At 38.6% G+C, this 21,341-nt stretch overlaps 1 protein-coding gene across 4 annotated transcripts; it reads right to left on the bottom strand.

The window, feature by feature from the left end:
* Positions 1–926: 926 nt before the first annotated feature.
* On the bottom strand, positions 927–17,792 carry LOC124868951 (sterile alpha motif domain-containing protein 9-like). Of its 4 annotated transcripts, none has more exons than XM_047366612.1 (5): positions 16,621–17,792; positions 15,378–15,506; positions 15,134–15,238; positions 6,802–6,856; positions 927–6,714 (listed from the first exon to the last, which is right to left on the bottom strand). In XM_047366612.1, exons 2-5 carry the CDS (start codon positions 15,473–15,475, stop codon positions 1,897–1,899), a joined length of 5,076 nt encoding a protein of 1,691 aa, XP_047222568.1. In that variant the 5' UTR covers positions 15,476–15,506; positions 16,621–17,792; the 3' UTR covers positions 927–1,896. The 4 variants fall into 4 exon arrangements, with proteins under 4 accessions (XP_047222568.1, XP_047222569.1, XP_047222567.1 ...); XM_047366613.1 differs by having other exon boundaries at positions 15,378–15,500; XM_047366611.1 differs by lacking the exon at positions 16,621–17,792 and adding an exon at positions 16,158–16,212.
* Positions 17,793–21,341: the final 3,549 nt, after the last annotated feature.

The following is a 21,341-nucleotide window of genomic DNA, read 5'->3' as shown; positions in this document are numbered from 1 at the left end:
TGAGGCCAGAAAACAGAGCATATCACTAGGTGGCCAAGGACCAAGACCTAGCAAACTTCATGGGCCACCGCCCACAGAAACAACTTCTTACCAATCACAGCCAAAGAAAGGGACCCTCCAACAGCCAACAGATCACTGCTCCCCCGAAATCCTTGCAAAGCCTGGAGATAGTTTCATTCTAAGACCGCAACTGCCATCTGCCAATAATGTTAGAGTTTACATGGTATTGAGCAACAGCCCTGGCAGAATGCATGCTTAGCAAAGGCCCCTGAGCACCCCACATGTCAATCTACAAGGCAACTCAGCCCCAACAATTTACCATCTATGTCCATCCCTCAGCAGTGGGTTGCCACCCTACCAAGAGTGGACACCCTCTGTTACATGTCTGCTGGACTGTGTGTTTTTCTCCCCCCTTGTGTCTCCTGTCTCTCACAGGTTTAGAGTGCAGGGTGGCAGGGTGATGCCAATTTGCCTTGATTGGCTTGAGGGAGCCGATCAGGCAGCTCTACATAAACTGCTCACCTGTAGGGCAGGGGGTGTGGCTTCACCTGGCTGGCTTTTTGGCACATGCTTTGTTCTCCAGCATTATTTCAAGGTTTGTGGTGGGAGTTTGTGGGCTAGGTAAGTTTGGGGTACCCTGTATATTTCCATCATGTAGTTTTTTCTCTGTTATACACACTAGGTAAGTAGGTTGGTGCCACCCATCTAATGTTTTTGGCTTGTTTTGTTAGTCTAGAATAGCAGAGCTTTCTTTTCCTCTATTTCTTCTGGCTTAGTTTAGGTGACAGTTAGGCCCTGTTTTGTTTTATTTATTTCTTTGATTTGGCACAACCTAACCGCCCCTTTCCCCCCCCCCCCACAGGTTGTTCAACCCTTTTGGGGTCTGTTTTTTTTAAAAGAGAAAAATAAATCCCATAGTACCACACTTACAAAGACTGACATTTTATTATGGTTGTCCTGTGTGTTCTCCCTCCTTCAACTTGAGAGGGGGCCATAACACCCTCAAAGCAAAATTGACAGAATGCAACAATGCACTATCCAGGACACGGTCTACAAAAAACAAAAAAAGTTATGCACACAAAAATCAAGCCTCCAAAAATGCAGGGCAATCCCCCCAAACCCCCACCAGAGCACACCCATCACAGGGAATCGCAGCAAGGCCTAAACCCCCAAACAAATAAAAGCAGTGATAACATAAGGTAAAGGAAGTCCATAAAATTGTTTTTATAAAAATCCGCTAAAATGACAGCTAAGGCCTAAATTATCAAACTGTCCTGGTCCAGGCTCTGGGCAGGTCTACAAGTGACCAAAAAGTATAAATGTTTCCATCCAATCAGGTCAAAAGTTACAATAATAACCTTACTGATAGTAACAAAGGTAAAAATCTTGTCAAACTTAAAAAGCCATTTTGTTTGACTTTTATACATTTTATTTTAATGCACAAAACAAAGAACATTATGTAATCCTGGTTCTTAATATTTAAATCCTACATATAGGCTAGACTAACAGTTCCATCCAACCTAAATATTATTTTCATAAAACAAAACTGTTTCACAGTAAAATGCATCAAAAAGTAAAATAAATCATGATAAATTATCTTAAGTAGTCTACAACCCAGAAATGTTTACAAAAGACTAACTCCAAGTTCTCAAAAGCCCAGAACTAAAAAACCTCTGGTAAAAAAAAAAATATATATACAAAGTTTATAGAGTATAGAGAAAAAATGGTTTGCAAAAAAAGAAATCCTGGTCAAATAAACATTTATAGTGACTCCTCAATGTTTTCTTAATATGCTCTGGTTGACAATTACATGATTTACCACTTTTACCAGTTTCTGGAGTTCTTGCAGTGTTTTTGTAAAATTTGTTACATTTATACCATTTACTTATTACTGCCTCACTGAGCAGTGAGATATTTAATATTGTAGGCTACAGGACCTTCCATTGTAAAACCAAGATAGAAAGATATTTGTTCCCGACTGCATCCACTGCGGATGTCTCCCAGGTAAGCTGGGCGGACAGGAATTTTTAGGTTGCCTCCATAGTTGACGTATATATCTCTATTTTCAGAAATTCCTTGAACCCTTAACAGCTCTTTTTCCACTTCTGGTTCATTCCAAGCTGCTCCACTCTGCCAAAGATGGTGCAGGGTGCGAGGCTGACTGCTCTGACCACTGCAAGACTCTTGCTTTAAAACATGATCAATCAAGCTTCGATCAAGCTTCACTTTAGAGACCATTCTCCTTAGTCCAGTGGATTTGCCAAGAAAGAAATGAGCTAGGGCAGTTCGGGTTGGAAACATGTAGGAAAAGCGTCGGTGAAACGATTTCTTGCCTGATGTGAAATATGTTGTGATATCTTTGTATGTTGAAAGGCTTTCCAGTGTTCTATCTTTAGTTGGCCACATTAGCAACATGGACAGGTAGTACATCTCAGTCGAATTTGAGTTTGTACCCTCCTTTTGTAGTTCCTCGTTCAGAAGGTCAACCAACTCTTCATATTTTTTCAGTTCCTTTGAAGATGGTTTGATGCTGTGCATCACTATGTTTGCCAAGATGAAGTTAACTGTGTCTGATACAGATCTTTTAGGGGTGCTCTTGAAGATAAACTTCCATTTTCTGAGGATGTGCTCCATCTCTACACCATTTTTGTCACTCAAACATTGCAAAAGTCCAGCAAATGAGTCTGCTCGCTTTTTTTCCAGATAAAACCTCTGGTCCTGTATCTCCTGGTGTAGACTCAGATTGGGGTTACTGGCTTTTTCAGATGTTTTCTCTTGTTCTGAACCACTGAATATTTGCAAGTATTTTTTGAAATACTCTGATAACTTCTTTTTGTTTCTATCATCAGCTATTACCCTTTCCTGTGATCTAGGCCTCAGGTATGTGAAGTAATTCTCAAAAAAGCTAAATATTTCCTTCAGCCTCGGCTTCAAAGAGATCAAAAATCTCTCATGGTGTTCCAAGACATCCACAAACTGGGCAGTGGCTGTGTTCCTGTGATCAAAATGTAAACCTTTTATTGTGTGGTGACCTTTGAGAATCTGTAACAGTTTATCTGTTTGATGTCTGTCTTTGTTCTGAGAAAGAGGGAGTCCTCTAATGAGGTCAAGAAGTATCATTATAACTTCTGTCTCTCCAACATAACCTGATGTGTTGTAAGACTTTGCCCTCTTTCTATTGTGGTGATCTAATGGGTCTACTGGTTCATCTTTTTTGGCCAGCTCCTGCGACTCTTGGAAGGCTTTTGCAGCTTTGGAGCCCAGGATCAAGCATTCATTAAGAGCTTCAGAAGTTACAGGATCAGAATCTTCAATTTTCTTTTTCAGTTGGCTCTTGTAAACCTGTCCTACTGTGTCTGCAATATAGGAATTAGAATTTTTACCTCGTGCATCTAAAGCCCATTGTAGGGCAACCACAAAATCTTTTTCTTTCAAATAGAAATATCTTGCCAGTGCCTGTGGAAGTGTTGCACTTCTGTCAAACCTCCCTATAGCTTTCTCTAAAAGCTCTTTAACTTTTTCTGACCCTTCACCTTCATGTATTTTTTCAATTAAAGGAGAAAACAATGTATCTCTATCATCCCCCTGTTCTTTTCTGTGGCGTGAAATGAGCATGCTTTGAATGTTCTGAACAAGGAAATCCTTTCCCATGCAGGATTTATAGACCTCGTCACAGTATAAAATGTCAATGGTTATCTCTGCCAGGGAGTGTTTGTGTTTTTGTTCGAGTATCTGAAGGCAGTTGCTGGCGATCATTGGGTGTAAGAATCGGACCGCTTGATAGAAGCCATGCTCTTCAACACTGAATGTTAACAGCAGTGTGGAATATGGATTCATTTTATCATCAAGAGTCTCTTGTTTCTGAAAGGCATTCCTTATACCAACTAACTTTTCACACAAAGAGAGTGACATGTAGGATCCATTCACAAAAGTGTTCAACAAAGCCAGAAAAGAGAGGAGCCTGCCCTGCTGGGTGGTGGCATTAAGATCTTTAACAATGTTGCTCACAATGTTTGAGATGTAATCCTCACTGAAATTATTTGTCATGATCATAAAAGCATAAAAGGTTTCAGGCTTCTTGTGATCAGTCTTCAACTGCTGAAGTTTTCCAGAAAACAAGCTCTGCTCTTTGGAGGATAATTTGTTGGTTATGAACACGTTTCGAATGTTGCTATTTCTGGAGCTCTCAGCAGGAAAATGAGTTCTCTCACAGTTCAGAATGATAACCATGAGAGTGTTCTGCTGCCACCTTTCGCCAGCAACATTAAGGATGCACTGCTTGAGGTCCTCAACATCCTCCCAGTTGTCCACTAAGAGGAAGACAGGTGTGTAGCCTGGCTGATCCTGTTTTCCATACGTGAGCAGGTCAATGACTTGAGCTGCAATGTCATTATTTGTCGCCCTGTTGTTTTTTACGACAGCACATCTGAATTTTCTTCTCAAGTTCCAAAGAACATGCATTGCTAGAGTCGTTGCCCCACACCCTGGTGGATGGAAGAGGTTGATCATGACACATGGAGATGTGTAGCCTTCAACAGGCATGATCAGGTCATACAACTCATTGTATTTGTCTCGCTTGATAAATGGCAGACTGCCTCTCAGCTCAGAAAAGTAAAAGTTCCACCATGTTACTTGTCCACCTCTATAAAAATCCTCCTCTGTTTTCTTATTAAATTCATCAAAGGAAACTGAACTTTCTATTTCTGTGTTTTCACATTCATTTTCACTCAAAATGTCCAAAACCGTGAAAAGTTCCTCATCTTTTTTTGTCAGCAGTACTGAGCTTAAGCCTGTGGAAGGCAGGTATCTCTGAGAAGACTGTGTTTGTGGCTCTTTAAGTTTTTTTACTGTACTGGATATTTCATTCAGGCTCAGTTCATAGATGCATTTGCTGGAGATGTCTTCCTTACAACGCACATCTATCAGCTGCTTCCAGTGAATGAATACTCCTGAATCTCTGCAAATGCACAGCACATTGTCAGCCCCCTCCAGTGTACGATAGATTGCACAGAATGTTTCCAAAATAGGATTTGACAGGTCAGTTATAGCTGAATGAAGAATAAAAATTACCAGCAGTCTGTCTTTTGAAATTACATCTGGATTGCAAAGCAAAGCAATCATGTTACTGATGTCACCTGAACGCCTCTTAAGCCATTCATTGGGTGCTAGTGGCTTGTCTTCTTTGCTCTCCTCATTCAGTCGACCATTGCAGAAAATCCAACTGGTTTGCTTAAACAAGTTAAGCTTTTCCATAAGTGTAGGTAAACTATCCAGATTGGTGTACAAATGTGGGTAGTGTAGATTGGCAATACGATCTCTTCTGTAAAAACGACATGTTCCACTTAAATCAGACTCTGGGTCAAACTCCAGTACAGCAAACAGAGATATTTCTTTTAGAAAATCCATATGCTCCAGCTGGCCTGGGTGACATTTTTCAGTAACTACAATAACCTGAAGGGAACTCTCAAGAGCATCTCTTCCACGTGTTATCAGCTGCTTTAGCCTTTGCCCCTGATAGCTTTGTGAGCCACATTTTGCCCTGTTTTTTTCTGCCGTCTTACGAGCTGACACCAAGTTCTTGACATTTTCAGTTAGGTTTTTCTGTTTCTCTTGACCTATTCGCGGATTAGTATCTGCTAAAATGTTGACAGACCGTGGACCTTCCCTGACAAACAGACATAGAGTTTTGCACTGATGTTTCTCTTCAGTTGATGTAATACCCAGCTGAGTATAGAAAAGATATTCCTGTGTCTGTGTATATGCTGGGACTACATCAACCTCAATCACCCATTTTTCTGAAGCTGTTCCATTTTGATGGCAAACTTGTATGAAGTTTGGTGGCCTGATACACAGTCGAGCAACATTCACATACTGTTCTTCAAAAAAATCCTTCAGAGATGATTCAAAAGCCTCATTGTACTTATTGAAAGAGGTGATCATGTGCCCAACGACTTGACCATGTTGCTCTAGTTGTCTGTTGACTCCAAAATGGATTGTTCCATTGGTTCGTGAATTCATGCAGCTGGCAGCAAAAATAAATACTTCCCTAGTGAATTCATGCAGGATCTCCCTTTCGCTTACTTTATTTACATTTGGCAGGAGGTGGTACTCATGAACAGGGTCAATGAGATTACTTGAACCTGCCATTGGAGGAAGAATGTCATTTTCCATGTAGAAGTTTAGGAAGTTACTTTTATCAAAGGGCCGAATCTGACATACACTCTGTGGTTGTAGAGCTTCTAAACAGTCGGGAGCTGGAATAAAAGTGTGTCTTTTAGCTGTATTCTTATCTATTAAAGATCGTATTCGGTCTCTTGCCATCTTTAACATCCTTACTGAAGAACTTAAACTTTGTATTCCTGAATCTGATGACACGGTCTCATTTTCTGCTGATTCATCAACATTTCCTGATATATCTGCATTATCTCTTAGATGGGGTTCGCTTTCTGCAGCTCTAGTAGCTGGCACAAATGCCTCTGATTGCTTCCTAAACTTCTTGACCTGCCTAATGATTTGAATTGCTGGTGCTGGAGGAACACCTAGCTCTAACAAGTCTTCTTTCTCATAAGAGTCCAGGCAAGCTCCTGTAAGCTCTTGGTCATAAAGTTTCTGTGCAAGTTCTTTTGATACTCTCAGTTTAATGACCAGCCAGTCTTTAACTTGGTCCTTAGTCCAGTCTTCAATTAGATGTGGAAGTGCAGAGTTATATTCCTCCTAGAAAAGATGAAATATAAGGAAAAAAATTTTAGGATATTTCCACAGACTTTTTCGAACATACATTGGTATTAAGAGAACACCTACTGTTGTTGTCAGCAGCCCACCAACAGGGAGAAGGCTTGCGGGGGTGATCACATTACTGTAAACAGATAAAAAAATATATATAATTACAAAACAAAGTGCATTTGGTCTTTATAGAATGCAGTCATTGAAGAAACTGTAAGAAAAAGCACAAAATTGACACTTTAAAACCCCTTTCCTTGAAACATGCCCAAAAGATTAAGGAGATTTCTTTTGACTCAATCCAAGGTAATGTTTTTGCCGGTCTGATTATGGTGAGGGCAACGTAATCAGACAGGCAAAAAGGATTTTGCAGGACTTGCCCCATGGTTTTTTTTTCCAGATTAAGAACTACTAATATTAAGGACCACAATGGCCATAGCAAGTCAAACCGAAAGCCGTGACGATGGTGGTTCAATTGTTGGAGGACATGATGTGCTACGGTGAGTGTTTATTTTATTTTGCATGTTTGTACTTACTTCATGTTTGGTAGGCTCACAACAAACTATAAAACAGCAAGGATTAGTAGCAGCACAGCGCAGCACACTGATAGCTGGAGGTGGGGCTTCAAGACATAACTCCAGTTGTGTGGAGCAGAGTGAGATCAAATGGAGTGGAGCTGTGTGGTGCTGGAACCGTGAATGGAAAAGAGGCATACAACACTCCTGCAGAAGTCAGCATCAGGGAACTCAGACCTTCCAAAGGATATGCATGTAAGAAATGCACTAGTTAGAGTAGTAAGTATTAAGCTTAATAAAAATCATTCTGAAGGCACAGCATTACTTCATGCTGACCTGGACCAGGTTAAACTGAATGTTAACGATGCTAAAGATACAGCTGATGAAGTTGTCTGATGAGGTTGTTGCTCTGCGTAGCACAATGATGGAACTGAAAGACGAGATAAACGAGCTCAGAAAGAAGTGTGAGGACAAGGATGAGCATACAAGAAGGTGCAATGTGTGGATCCTTGGAGTTCCCGAGACATCAGAGTCTAGCTGTACCACAGCGGTTACTAAACCGCTCATGGAGGTGTTGCAGCTGGACACGGTGCGGGAAGAAGTCAGGCGACAAGCTCCAAGTTACTGTAGCCAAGCTACAAATATTAAGAAATACTTTGAAAATGTATTAAGGTTTGACACACGATCAATATCACATCTGATTACACAGCGAATGTGGCCAAGGTCTGGGTGGCGTTCACAGAGGTAAGGAAGATTCATTGCAACCAGCAGGCTGTTTGCTATGGGTTACTTTTTGCTCCACAGCTTTGGATTACTTGCGGTGAGGACAAAGAGTTTGCAGACGCAAATAAAGCCCTGGACCACGTTGAAAAGAATATAATCTCAGCAAAGGGTAGTGAAGACGGTTAATTAATGTAGGTCCGACTCCCCTTGAGCATTATGCTATTCAGGTTGTGTTGACCTTTACACATTGTTTATATGTCCCGCTCTATATTGTGTTTTCATTTTACATGTTTTATACATTGTTTCAGGGGACAGTATTTCATGTTTATTTTTGACTTACAAATTGACTGTTTAGACCATGGTCAGAGTTATGCCCTACAGTTTATTTGCATCAGAAGTTGTCTATAAGGGCGTCAGCATTTTGAAGTGAGAAAACCACTGTTTTGTTTGCTACGTTTCTTTTTCCATGTGAGGGCAAGGCAAGAGCAGGAGTCTTCCCCACATGTTTCTTTAATTTTTATCATAGGTACTCTTGAAATGTGAGTGACGGCTAAAACAAATATCCCCTCCTCCATACAGATCTCCCCCAGATCCTTCAGGTTTTGGGGCTGTCGCTGGGCAATATTGACTTTCAGCTTCCTCCAAAGGTTTTAGATTGGGTTCAGGTCTGGAGACTGGCTAGGCCAGGACCTTGAGATGCTTCTTATGGAGCCACTTCTTAGTTGCCTTGGCTGTGTGCTTGTTCTTGTCATGCTGGAAGACCCAGCCAGGACCCATCTTCAGTGCCCTTACTGAGGTTGTTTGGCTAAGATCTACCAATACATGACCCTATCCATCCTCTCCTCAATACGGTGCAGTCGTCCTATCCCTTTTGCAGAAAAGCATCCCCAAAGAAAGATGTTTCCATATCCATGCTTCACAGTAGGGATGGTGTTCTTGGGGTTGTACTCATCCTTCTTCTTCCTCCAAAGACGGCAAGTGGAATTTAAACCAAAAAGCTCTATTTTTGTCTCTTCAGACCATATGACCCTCTCCCATTTCTCCACTAGATCATCCAGATGGTCAATGGCAAACTTCAACTGGGCTGATCCCTCACCTTCCTCATGATCATTGATCCCCCGTGAGATGAGATCTTGCATGGAAGCCCTAGACTGAGGAAGACTGACCGTCATTATGACCTCCTTCCATTTTTTATAATTGCACCAACAGTTGTTGCCTTCTCACCAGGCTGCTTGGCTATTTTCCTGTAGCCCATCCCAGCCTTGTGCAGGTCTACTATTTTAGCCCTAATGTCCTTACACAGCTCTCTGGTCTTGACCATTGTGGAGAGGTTGGAGTTTGTTTGTTTGATTGATTGTGTGGACATGTGTCTTTTATACAGATAACGAGTTCAAACAGGTGCAGTTAATACAGGTAATGAGTGGAGAACAGAAGGGCTTCCTAACCCCTTAAGCCCCAACCCCTTCGGAAACAGAAAAAAAGGACCTGGAGCTTCCCCTATGTTTATTGCTCAAACTTCCCTTACTGGCTGCATGGTGGTGCAGTTGGTAGCACTGTTGCCTTGCAGCAAGAAGGTCCTGGGTTCGATTCCCGGCCGGGGGTCTTTCTGCATGGAGTTTTCCTGTCCAGGGTATACCCTGCCTCTTGCCCATAGACTGATGGAGATAGGCACCAGCTCCCCCACTACCCACTATGGAATAAGCGGTAGAATATGACTGACTGACTTCCCTTACTTAAACATAGACATGTGTGGTATCCTCTGAAACATCAGACGCTTGGCTAAAAGTGGATATAAACCATTTCTATGAACACCAAACACAGTAAAAACTACAAGCAGTTGAATCAGAAAAATGCAGGAAGTAAACGCACTCTACAAAATAAATTCACCAGAAGTCTCAGCCTCTGCTTCCTGATTGGTGTGAAAGACGTGGAGATAACTTTATTCTAGTGGCTCTAAGGACGAAAAGGAGGGGTAATTTGTGCAATTTGGCCAAACCAAACTCGAGTTATTGGTGTGTGTAATGTAGGTTGTTAGTATAAACACTGAGCACGCTGTACCGCAAGGCGCAGTTGCTACAGCGGTTATGCACCAGATCTTCCTACCTCTGGCTGTTTATGTGCTGTGGTTATCATTTCGCGTGTTCGCGTGTTTTTTTTTAAACGCAATGGTTTCCCGCACAAATTTCAACACTGTCGCTGAAGCTTTGGACCTAATTACAATGGACTGCGGTACTGAGGTCTGTGCAGAGGATTTCTCATCTGAAGACGAAGACCTTATTTATCCCGACAAGTTCACTGATGAGCTGGATTATGCAGTTCTACCGCTTGAAAGGTATGTAATTTTAGTTTTATTGTGAAATACTTTTAAAGATTGATTTTCTTTTTTACACTAGTGCTAAGTGATATCCTGTAATAAATGGATTTGTAAGCCACACAGTGGAAGATAGTACTGAAATGTTTGCATCTGTAAGTAGCCCCTACACATCCACCCCCACCTGCCCGGTAAACAAAGTTGTTGTGTACACATACATTCATTCCTAGTTGTTATTTTTTAATAATTATCAATAGAACAAGAAAAATGCTATGTTGAATCATACTGGAGCACATCTATTGAACAGGAAGCACCAGTGTAAAAAAAATAAATAAATCTTCACAATAAAATACGTAACAGCATCGCTAAAAATAAAATAACATAATTGATGTTATTTTATTTTTAGCGATGCTGTTACGTATTTTATTGCGAAGATTTATTTATTTATTTTTAAATGGTAAATGGACTGAACTTATATAACGCTTTTTCCAGTCATACAGACCGCTCAAAGCGCTTTACACTAGAGCCACATTCACCCAATTGCACTCACTAACGCTCACACATTCATACACCGATACGCAGATCGGTAGGCAACTTGAGGTTAAGTGCCTTGCCCAGGGGCACATCGACATATGGCAGGAGTAAGCTGGTATCGAACCCACAACCTTCTGATTGCAAGACGACTACGTGCTTCCTGTTCAATAAATGTGCTCGAGTATGATTCAACATAGCATTTTTCTTGTTCTATTGAAAATTATTAAAAAATAGATGTGGGCAATAAAAAGAAAAAAATCAAAAACAGGCTGTTTTAGACATGTAAAAAGTAGTTTATTACATTTTTCAAGTAAAAACACAAGAAATCTCCACTTTTGCAGATGGTGCCGAATTGTGCTGAAATGTGCCATATGGTGTCAAAAGTAAAAACGTCTACTAATGTCTTTACTAAAACCTCTTTAACTTTGCTTTAGTTTACCTCAGCTGCATGAAACATTGCACAGGTAATGTCCACCAGTGGATTTAGGGTTTTCTTAAGTTTGTAGTCTTTCTCATGATATTTCTCAAAGGTTTATATACTGTACAATGCAGGAATAATTCCGGCGAGGGAAAGAATTTTCATTTTTTTCTGTGTGCCATACTCCTATGATAAAAATGTAAGACTTCTACATGCTTTGCAAGTGGGAAAACCTGCAAAATCAGCAGTGTATCAGACTTGTTCTCCCTACTGTGAAGTAGGTGCATGCCTGCTGGACCAATACTAAGGTCTTCTCATGACCGACCTCAGATGGTAGGGACCTGGCGGCTATGCATTACGCACCTAAGTTTGGCTTAGGCTATAGTCTCTAATATATATATGTGATATATATATATGAAGATTTATTGAAGCCAAATAATTCTGTTATACCATTATTCTGGTCCAAAAACCTTCACCTAACTAACAAGCACTATTCTACACAAAGGGAATAAAAATGACTACATAACAATAATAATAAAAGAAAAATATATGCACATTGAGTGTCTATGAAGATCAAACCAGCAGTTTTATGGACAAAATGTGTAATTTGGGTTAAATGGAAAGAGAAGTCCTCCTGGTGTGCTGATGTCTCGATTGCAGTGATCAGCTGTTAAAACGGTGGGGCCACGCCCCTTTAGCCTCTAGCAGCTGATTGCCCCAAATCTCAAACAAAGAGTCATAAAACTCTGAGGCGGGAACTCAGTGGAAAAACTCCAGTAATAAAACTGGAACAAAGGAGTGGTCAGGCGAGGCCCAGACCACAGTTGCTTTGAATGAAAAACTTTTAAGAGTCCAACTTCTCACTCCTGGCTGATTTGGGATCAGCCATGAACACGCACGATTCAGCAGCGCTTGCACAGCAAATCAAAACACAGCTCAGCATAAAACACTTCAATCAATATTGCATGCAACAAGTTGATACCTTTGATTAACTACTGGTTATTCTTAATCACCTTAACTATGCCTCTTCCTGCCCAGACTTCCAAATGCACCTATTCAATTTAATACAAAAAAAAGAATGAAATTACTTTGATGTTGACTTCTTATCTCCACCGGTTGGGTTAGGTCTGAAGAAAAACGAGGGAGGGGGATCACCCGTCTGTGACCAACTCAAGAAAAAAAAACGGTAAACTTCTCATCCGTCCAGGAGGGGAAAAGATGAAGAACTGTTAGTCGACTGAATCAACAAGGAGGAAACTCATCTCCTTGGAAATAAAACCTCTGTGGGTTTTTCACCTTCGCCGGGTGTCGGCGTGGTCTTCGATCGGTATATGAATCTTCTGACCTTCTTGTATCAGACAGATTTCCAGCTTTCAAGCTCTTCCGGGAATGGCCTTGTGGAGCAAAAGTTCGCCTGCGAGCTTTTGTCTCTCCGGATATGCACCTCCGTTGTGTCGTCCCGTGAGACACGCTGGAAATGGCAACGAAACTTTATTTTCTGCGTGTTTTACAATCCCGGGTGACGTCAGAGCAGCGATGTCTGTTGAGCAGCGCATGTTCAACTGTGCGACCAAAATGGATGACTCCAACAACTACATTTTTCTCAGTATGTTCAGCTCCAAAAATAACATGTCACAGCAAATACTGACATTGACTAGGTCTTTAAACGAAAAAAAGTTTTTCACCTTAATAATTCACAAATTTTAAATTTGCCAAAATTAAAACCAAATAAAAAAGGCGTGTCAGCTGTTGGATTGCATAGAAGACAACTAATACGGATGTTTTTTATGTTAGAGCAGAAATAAACAGGAGATAGCTTAATTTGCAAATAAGCATATGACGTAGAGGCAACAAGTTCAGAGGTTTTATTACATCTATGTACAAGCCCAGAAATTATAAGCAGGGAACCATAAGACAAATGAGAACTGAATGGAGCATAAGGCTGTAGGAGGCCACGGTTTTATTAGAACTGGCAAACTATGCATTCATTTGAGGTAACTGAGCACTAAAAAAGCATTACCATGCCTTGCATGTTAGAAGAATTACTTTCTAATTACTTTCTATAGAATCACTAGAGAACCTCTGCTGTCAATGTGGATGTGAGGACACAGATTACCTTCTGTGGGTAAGAGAATTATTTTATGTTGTAAAAACAGTCATAAAGTCTGACTTCATTGCAGTTTCACATTGGCAACTTCAACTGAGTACTTATACCACACAGTTGAACTAAATAGTCAATTATTCTTAAGTTGAATGTTAATGGACAGTTATAGAGAATTTTCATGTGTACATTAACCTGAGGAAGCATGTGGATGCTGTGTTGCAAAACTTTCAGGAGAAATGAAACTTGTCCTCACTAGGTCTGTGTTGACTAGCAAACAACTTCAAACATTTTACAAGGACGTTGTTGTATTAGGCAATAGTCGTTTATTGTCCTAAAACATTTACAGCAAGTTTAAAAGATACATTGTATAAATGACATACTGTATAAAAGAAAAATGTAGTAGAAACATGTAATTAAAGAACAGTATATAATGTTTTTCACAAATTTACTATATATCCAATTTCAATGTTATTTTTTTCAGATTGCCTGTGACAGCTGCAATAGGTGGTACCACCAAGACTGTGTGAATAACCCTCCAACAGACAAGGAGTATCAATGTGAATTGTGTAGATAGTTTCTGTATTTCTGTAGGTTGAAGTTAACAGTTTAAATGTTTTTACAGTTGTGCAGTACATAGATTATTGTGAAATTGTTTTTGATTTAAGTATGTGTGCATTCTTACCCCATGATGTTACGTGTGCAGCTAGATATGAAAAATGTGGTAACTAATGCTTTTGTAAGTTAAATAGGTGATAGGTTTAAAAATTGTTCATAGATGGTTTACAATTATGGTTAGAACATTGTCAGTTTTCATTTTCAGCAGTTTTTTTGACTACATTGTTAATGTTTAAAAAAGTAACATAACCAACTCTTATAAGACATAACTACACATAACAATAAGTGTGTGCCATGCTAGTTTAATTGTTGAAATAAACAATTTCCAAAAACACATATATGTAAGAACAAATGGATTACGTACATAAGATGGTGGAGGTCAATCTCGGCAACAAGGTTCATGCCTGTCTGAGAATGTTTGGGGTGAAACGAGATGTGATGCATAATGCGGCAAAGTAGAAACCAGCTTTACCAAATAATGCATCTCCTGGATTATAGGAAAATAAAATACTTATGAATAATATATGCTTTCTTACGTGATCTTAGATATATTCTGAGCAACTGGTGTTAGTTTCACACCTGTATGATCATTTTTGGGGTGGAGTGGTGATGCATAATGTGGCAACCTAGAAATCCTCTTTACCAGATAATGCATCTCCTGGGTTCTAGGAAAATTGAGTACTTATGAATAAAAAAAATCATTTTCTACTTTATCATAGATGTATTCTTAGCTATTGGTTTGAGTGTCATAAAAAAGAGACAATATTTGGGGTGAAAATATGGGGGATGCAAATCTCGGCAACCTAAAACTCAGCCTTGCCAAAAAATGCATACCCTGCTATCTTTGAGGAACAGACACTTGTAGCAGATTTCACTTTATCTACATATTTACACATGTACTCTGAGCTACTGGTGAGTTTCATACTTAAATAATAATTCTGGTGTTGAAAATAGGAGGGATGCAATTTTCTGTAGCCGTTAAAGTTGGCCTACAATAAAATGCATCCCCTGGCATCTTAGAAGATTAGATAGTTATGGGTGATATATCATTTTCTACATGATCATTGAGGTACTCTGAGGAACTGGTGTTAGTTTCATATGTGTGTGACAGTTTTCCCTTAGTTTTCATCTCAGAACTCCAATTTAAAAAAATGGAGAAAAAAAAGCCCCATCTGTTGTCTGTAGGATCAAACCTGAAATCTGGTGGAGGGGTCCTAGACCTATAGCTCTTTAGAGATGGGTCAGTTGGGTATGAGGCTCTTGCATTTATTTCATCTGTCATAGAGCTCGGAGAATTCCTGGCAAAGATAAAAATACATGTATACATGAAGTGAAGCCACAATAAACATTAACAAAAAACAAGATGGTAAAAATCTTCATTCTTTAATAATACCTGCTTTCACCAGACACACAAGAGAAGTAACGACAGTAACACACCTTTCATCCACAGTAAAGTTTGGAGGATCATCTTTAGAGAGGTCACTCATCACAGAAAGGCATGTAGAAGTGGTCCGCTTCTTCTGCTCAGGATCCATTGTTGCTTGGTGACTTTGTTCTGAGCTAGTCCTTACAGTGAAAATATTTTAGAAGATTTTTTAGATATTTAAGAAGGAACTTTGTCTCGTACAGAAGTGTTATTAAAAGGAATGTTTGAACAATCAGAGTCCAAAGGCATTTTAGAATACATACAAAACCAGTTCTTCAGGTCGGGGCTCTTTGCTAATGCCTGTTTTCGATAATCCAATGAACACAAACAGCAGCTCAAGCAGAAAATAAATGTGATTCAACTGTTCTGTTTACCTGTTTACAGCATTCATTCATACTTGAGTTCAGTATAGTTTTATCTAATTTTACAGCAAAGGTTGTCTGGGCAGAAAAACCTAAAAAACAACTCATTTCAGGTCTAATCAAATCATATAGTGAAGGTTCCATCTTTTATTTAGCCTGCTCATGAGATTGCCAGTGCAAGCTTAAGTAGTCTAATTTTGTACCAAGACAAGAATTTCTTCAGATAACATGTGACACACCTTAGTGTGTCTGTTTACTTCAAAGCCAACTGCATGTTATTCTGTTACAAATAAAAAAAGCACTACAACTTAAAAAATGTATCTGAGCAAACTTTAAGGTGACTGAACTGTAACCGATTATAAGTATCTGAAAAAAACCTTAACTTACATCAGTTTGACATGTGATAAAATAATTTCGCAAATGTTTTACCATGATGGGCGTGGCGCTGGTGGTGTAGGGGTTAAGCGCACGACCATGTGCAGAGGCTATAGTCATTGATGCAGCTGTCCTGGGTTCAAGTCCCGAACCTTTGCCGAATGTCTCCCACTCTCTTTGCCCTCTTTCTTGTCTACCTACTGTCGTAAAAAATAAAGGCCTCTAGTGTCGCAAAAAAAATAAATAAATAAAAAATGTTTAACCATGACCCGCAAAAATGTTTTTGCTAAATGCTTTTACTAGGTAAAACTACCAAACATGTTAATATCTACTTATTACTACTCACTGAGCCATGTTACACTTGAAGTTATTTCTTCTTATTCAAAGTCAGACTGAATATAATTAGTTTGCGTCCATCTTTTGGATGATAGCAGAACAAACTGTAGACACATTTATAGTTGGTCAAAGGACCAGCAAATCTGTCAAACTTTTATATAAAACAAGCTTTATTTCTCACCTTTTAGTGCAGTATTAATGAAACTGCGTAGTGTTCATGCTTCCAAAGTTGAACAAATGGATCAAAATGTCAGTTGTCCCATTCTGCGTCTTCCAGAAATCATGCTGGTGCACAGTACAGTCTTTCTGCTCCTCAGTGAAGTGTACTTTGACTCTTAAAAGCTATCTGACTATCTGACTACTGCCGTTGCTTAGGCGATGATTGTATTTGTACAGTAGGTGTGTCAGTTATGTTCTTTGGAACTGAGCCTGGCCGCTCTGGTTTGAGTTGCTCAACAAGAAATATTTACGCATCAATTGTTGTGTCCCTGGCACATATTTTACATCAGTTTAATAGGGTGTATTACAGATCTGAAGTCACGGTAGAAATAACTACAACCTCTTTCTAAAAGTGTGTTATTTCAAAACAAAACATCATTTTGGCATACAGATCTACAGTTATGCCTTTCTCACTATTCACATCAGTGAGAGGACTTAGGTCCCACTCTTCTTTACAATGCTGCTTCAGTTTACTGTTGTTTTATTCCTGAACAAATGCAGAATGTTTATGTGTGGAACTAAGTGCTCAATGCAACAATCTGTAGCACAACTTTTAAAGAGTGACCCAAAACAAAACAGAGGACTCCCAGCTATCCATAAAGTGGTATTTAGGAACATTTAATGCAGCCACTGTGAAGAAAAAAAGGTGGACTGAACCAGAACATTTTGTCAGTGTTTTTCAGCTGCAATTAGTTACATAGCTCGCTCGCTCCGAACTTAACAGAAATAATTACCTGAAGCAATATCAAGCTCAATGTAAACATCACTGGTACTGGCTGATGTATCAAATGCTACCTGCAGCATCCCTTCTGCCCAATCCCCAAACTCCATAAAATGAAGTTGTATTTTGTATAGGACTCACCCTTAAAGACTATTGCTGGTGAGTTTATCCCTTTGTGCGCAGCACGAGCACTGAAAACTTTGGTCCACGCCCACCTGCTGTATGAGCCGCTCCCCAGTCTGTAAAAATGTTTCTGTCAAAATGATTGATGATACTGGAAGATTTTAAAATCTTCCAGTATCTGTGATTGTGTGTGTACGTGCAGCAAACTTCAGGCTATCATGTTCTGTTGTCCCAGCACCACAAAGAGTGTCGACCGGCTCTCTCTGTTATCCATCTTTTTTCTTTCAGATCTTCCCTACAAAAATGAGAAGCAGATGTCCACTAGGTGACAAGATATACAGAAAGGATGTCAGATTGTAGGAGAAGGTAATGCTGCTCTGAATACCCTAGTGCATTTAAACAAAATACTTTTTTTAAGAGATCAGGAAGTGCTGCAGTCTTTTCAACTCTCCCCAGCAACTAACATCAACCTATTTAAGAGAAGATGTGCACTTAGCACTTTAAGACAGCAAAGAATATCATTAGATACATCCACTGATCTTAACAGAAGTCTGTCTTGTTTTTTTTTTCTCCCAATAATTAATCTTCTCTTAATTAGAGGTAAAATAAGTATTTAAACTTTACATTAGTTTCAAATATTTTCATAATTTAAGTTAAGCAAACAACTTCAGCATTATTAAGAGTATACTTGTATCCTCATTTAAAGAGGCAACACAGTTAGCAGTTAGACAGCAAACAGAAAGTCATGCCTTTTATTTCTTTTTCTGAATAATTATCTCTCTTCTATATTGGAAAAAATACTTTGCAAGCTTTACATTACATGTTATTCTCTCCATCGCTATACATTGTGCCATTACAGTAATCCAAGCACTGATTGTGGGGGATTCGAATCTTTTCCAGTTACGAGCTATCAACCTTTTGGCCTGCAACACCGCTAAATCTATAAACTTAATCTGATGAAATCTCACCTGACATTTTTTAGGGTACAGGTGTAATAATATCATCATTGCATCAAAGGACATGTTTATAGACAGTGTCAGGATCTGCCATTTTGTTTTTTGTTTATTAGTTTATTACTTTCTAGATTCTTGTGTTCATGTGTTGGTTTACTTTCCTTTTAGGTCAGAGTTTTCCCAGGTTTTATTTAGTCTAGTTTTTGCTCAGTTCCTCATGTCCCTGCTTTCTTCCTGCTCGTTAGTTTAACCTAACACATTCCCTCAGCCTCCCTGCAGACTGGTCCACCCCTTTTACATGTTTCCTCTGATTACATGCCTCCCTGTGTCATTGGTCCACACTGCATTTCCTCAGTTTATAAGCTCTCTAGTTTTCATTGTTCCCCAGTGGTTCCTCTCATCTACTCCCCAGTTATCTTCCTGATTTCCTCTTAGTGGTTTGTTTTCTGTTTGCCTCCTGAACTTGTGTTCTTGGAATGGCCTGCATGTACTCTGAACTCTGCCTGCTGGCTTGCTTGTAACTCTGAGTGCAATTATAACATTAAACCTCAATCTACTCACCATGCAGCCTCCTCACCATGTTCTGCGCTCTGGTCCTACCTCCAAACCCTCCACCCTGACAGACAGAATTGTTTTGATTTTATTCATCACTTTCTTCCAGAAATCCTTAATTATATCACATTCCCAAACACAGTGGAAAATGTTCCTCTAGCAACTCTACATTTGAAGCAAGTATCAGGTTTTTTATGTATTACTGTATTGTATTATTATGTATTATATTTATTCAACCTCATCGGAGTTACATGTTTGCATTAACCAATTGTATTGATGTAATTTTATGCTAGTATTTGATTGTTTTTGCGCTTTAAGACATACCATTTCTCACTCTTCTTCTGAAATGTTTGTATTCAGCTCCACTTTCCATAGATCAAGTTTAGACATTGATGTTTCCGAAGAGACAGATAGGAGCCACTTATAAAATTTTGAAATTAAGCCTCTTTTAAAGCAATTATTTGTCACCGGTTCCTCTAAAGATGTGAGAGGTGGCAGTTGGACAGATTGATTTTGTGATAAAATAAAATTTCTTATTTGTAAAAATTTGAAAAGGTGTTTTCTTGGTATATCAAATTTCAAAACAATTTCTTCAAACAACATAATTTTCCCCTCATTGAAAAGATTGCCTATTTTACAAATACTCTTTTTTCCCCAGATCTGGAATCCTGCATCCATCTTTTCTGGTGTAAATGAAGTGTTTCCCCAAATAGGGCTAAACATAAAAATATTTAGATTCATCCACTTTTTCCTACAAACCAAATATCTATCATACTTTGTGCTATAGGATTATTTGTCTCATATTGTAGTTTCTTTAAATTGGCAGAATACTTATACAGGTTTAGTGGTAACTTAGTTGAGCTTGATTCAATATCTATCCAAGATGGAATGTTTTTGGATGAAAATTAAAACATTATTGTCCTCAGTTGTGTTGCTAAGTAATACCGATAAAGGTTAGGACATTTCAAACCCCCAGTATTGAAAGGTAAGTATTATAAGGATAAGCAAATTCTAGGTCGTTTTTTGTTCCAAATAAATCTTCTAAGTATAGTTGACATTTTAATAAACATTCCTGCAGGTGGCGCCAAAGGAATGTTTTGAAATACATGCATAAATTTAAGTTATATGTTCATCTTTATAATATTTATTCTTCCAATAAATGATATTGGGAAAGATGACAATAGTTCCAATTCTTTTGAGGTTGCTTCTACTAATGTCTTATAGTTTGTTAATGTAACATTTTCTAGTTGGGATACTATTTTAATACCTAAATAAGTAATCCCAGAAGTCATTTTAAAAGTATTTAAACTTTGTTTTATACTTTGATTGTCCTCAGCCAAAAGTAGCATGAGTGATGATTTCATAGTGTTTACTTTATAACCAGAAAGATGGTTGGATTGCTTTATTTAATCTAAGAGAGCTGGCAAGGAGGTATTTAATTGTTTAAGAAATAAGATAACATCATCTGCAAATAAAGGTATTCTATGTTCTTTACTACCAGTTTTAATTCCTTGTAATAAAGTATTTAATCTTATAACAATTGCCATTGGTTCAATTGCTAAAATGAGTACAAATAGCGACAGTGTTGAGCCTTGGGGACATCCTCTCCTAGTTTTGAAGGGTTCAGAAATGGTTTCATTAGTCAAAACCTCTGCTACGGGATTAGAATGTAATAGTTTAATCCAATGCAAGATCCAAATACTACATACTTCAAAAAGATATGGCCATTCTATTCGATCTAACGCCTTTTTTGCGTCAAGCACAAGAATGCCTGCATCTTCCTCATCTTGTTGATTATATAGGATATTAAGAACTCTTCTTACAATGTAAAATCTCAGTCTGCCTTTTATGAATCCATTTTGATCGTCCTCTATAATATCTGGTAGCACCTTTTCTAATTTTTTTGACAAAATGTTAGTCAAAATATTTTTGTCTGTATTTATTAAGCATATTGGTAGCAGATTTTCACATTTTGGATTTGTATTGCTGAGTTTAGGTAATAGAATTAATCAAAGACTTTCTCACTGAGCTAGAAAGATTACTATTATTGAAACATTCACTACAGGTCCTTCTCAAAATATTAGCATATTGTGATAAAGTTCATTATTTTCCATAATGTAATGATGGAAATTTAACATTCATATATTTTAGATTCATTGCACACTAACTGAAATATTTCAGGTCTTTTATTGTCTTAATACGGATGATTGTGGCATACAGCTCATGAAAACCCAAAATTCCTATCTCACAAAATTAGCATATTTCATCCGACCAAAAAACGAAAAGTGTTTTTAATACAAAAAACATCAACCTTCAAATAATCATGTACAGTTA

This window comes from Girardinichthys multiradiatus, chromosome 5 (genome assembly GCF_021462225.1).
Source record: "Girardinichthys multiradiatus isolate DD_20200921_A chromosome 5, DD_fGirMul_XY1, whole genome shotgun sequence".
Classification (NCBI taxonomy): domain Eukaryota; kingdom Metazoa; phylum Chordata; class Actinopteri; order Cyprinodontiformes; family Goodeidae; genus Girardinichthys; species Girardinichthys multiradiatus.
This window is presented reverse-complemented; position numbering and strand designations above follow the sequence as displayed.

What these genes read in the sequence shown, in the direction of transcription:
- LOC124868951 (XM_047366611.1), bottom strand. Translation starts at nt 16,204, where the DNA reads ATGGTCGTGCGCTTAACCCCTACACCACCAGCGCCACGCCCATCATG. An exon ending in CCAGCGCCACGCCCATCATG is followed by an intron (nt 15,507 to 16,157) that starts GTAAAACATTTG and finishes TTTCACTGTAAG; the next exon opens with GACTAGCTCAGAACAAAGTC. An exon ending in GTGGGCTGCTGACAACAACA is followed by an intron (nt 6,715 to 6,801) that starts GTAGGTGTTCTC and finishes CATCTTTTCTAG; the next exon opens with GAGGAATATAACTCTGCACT.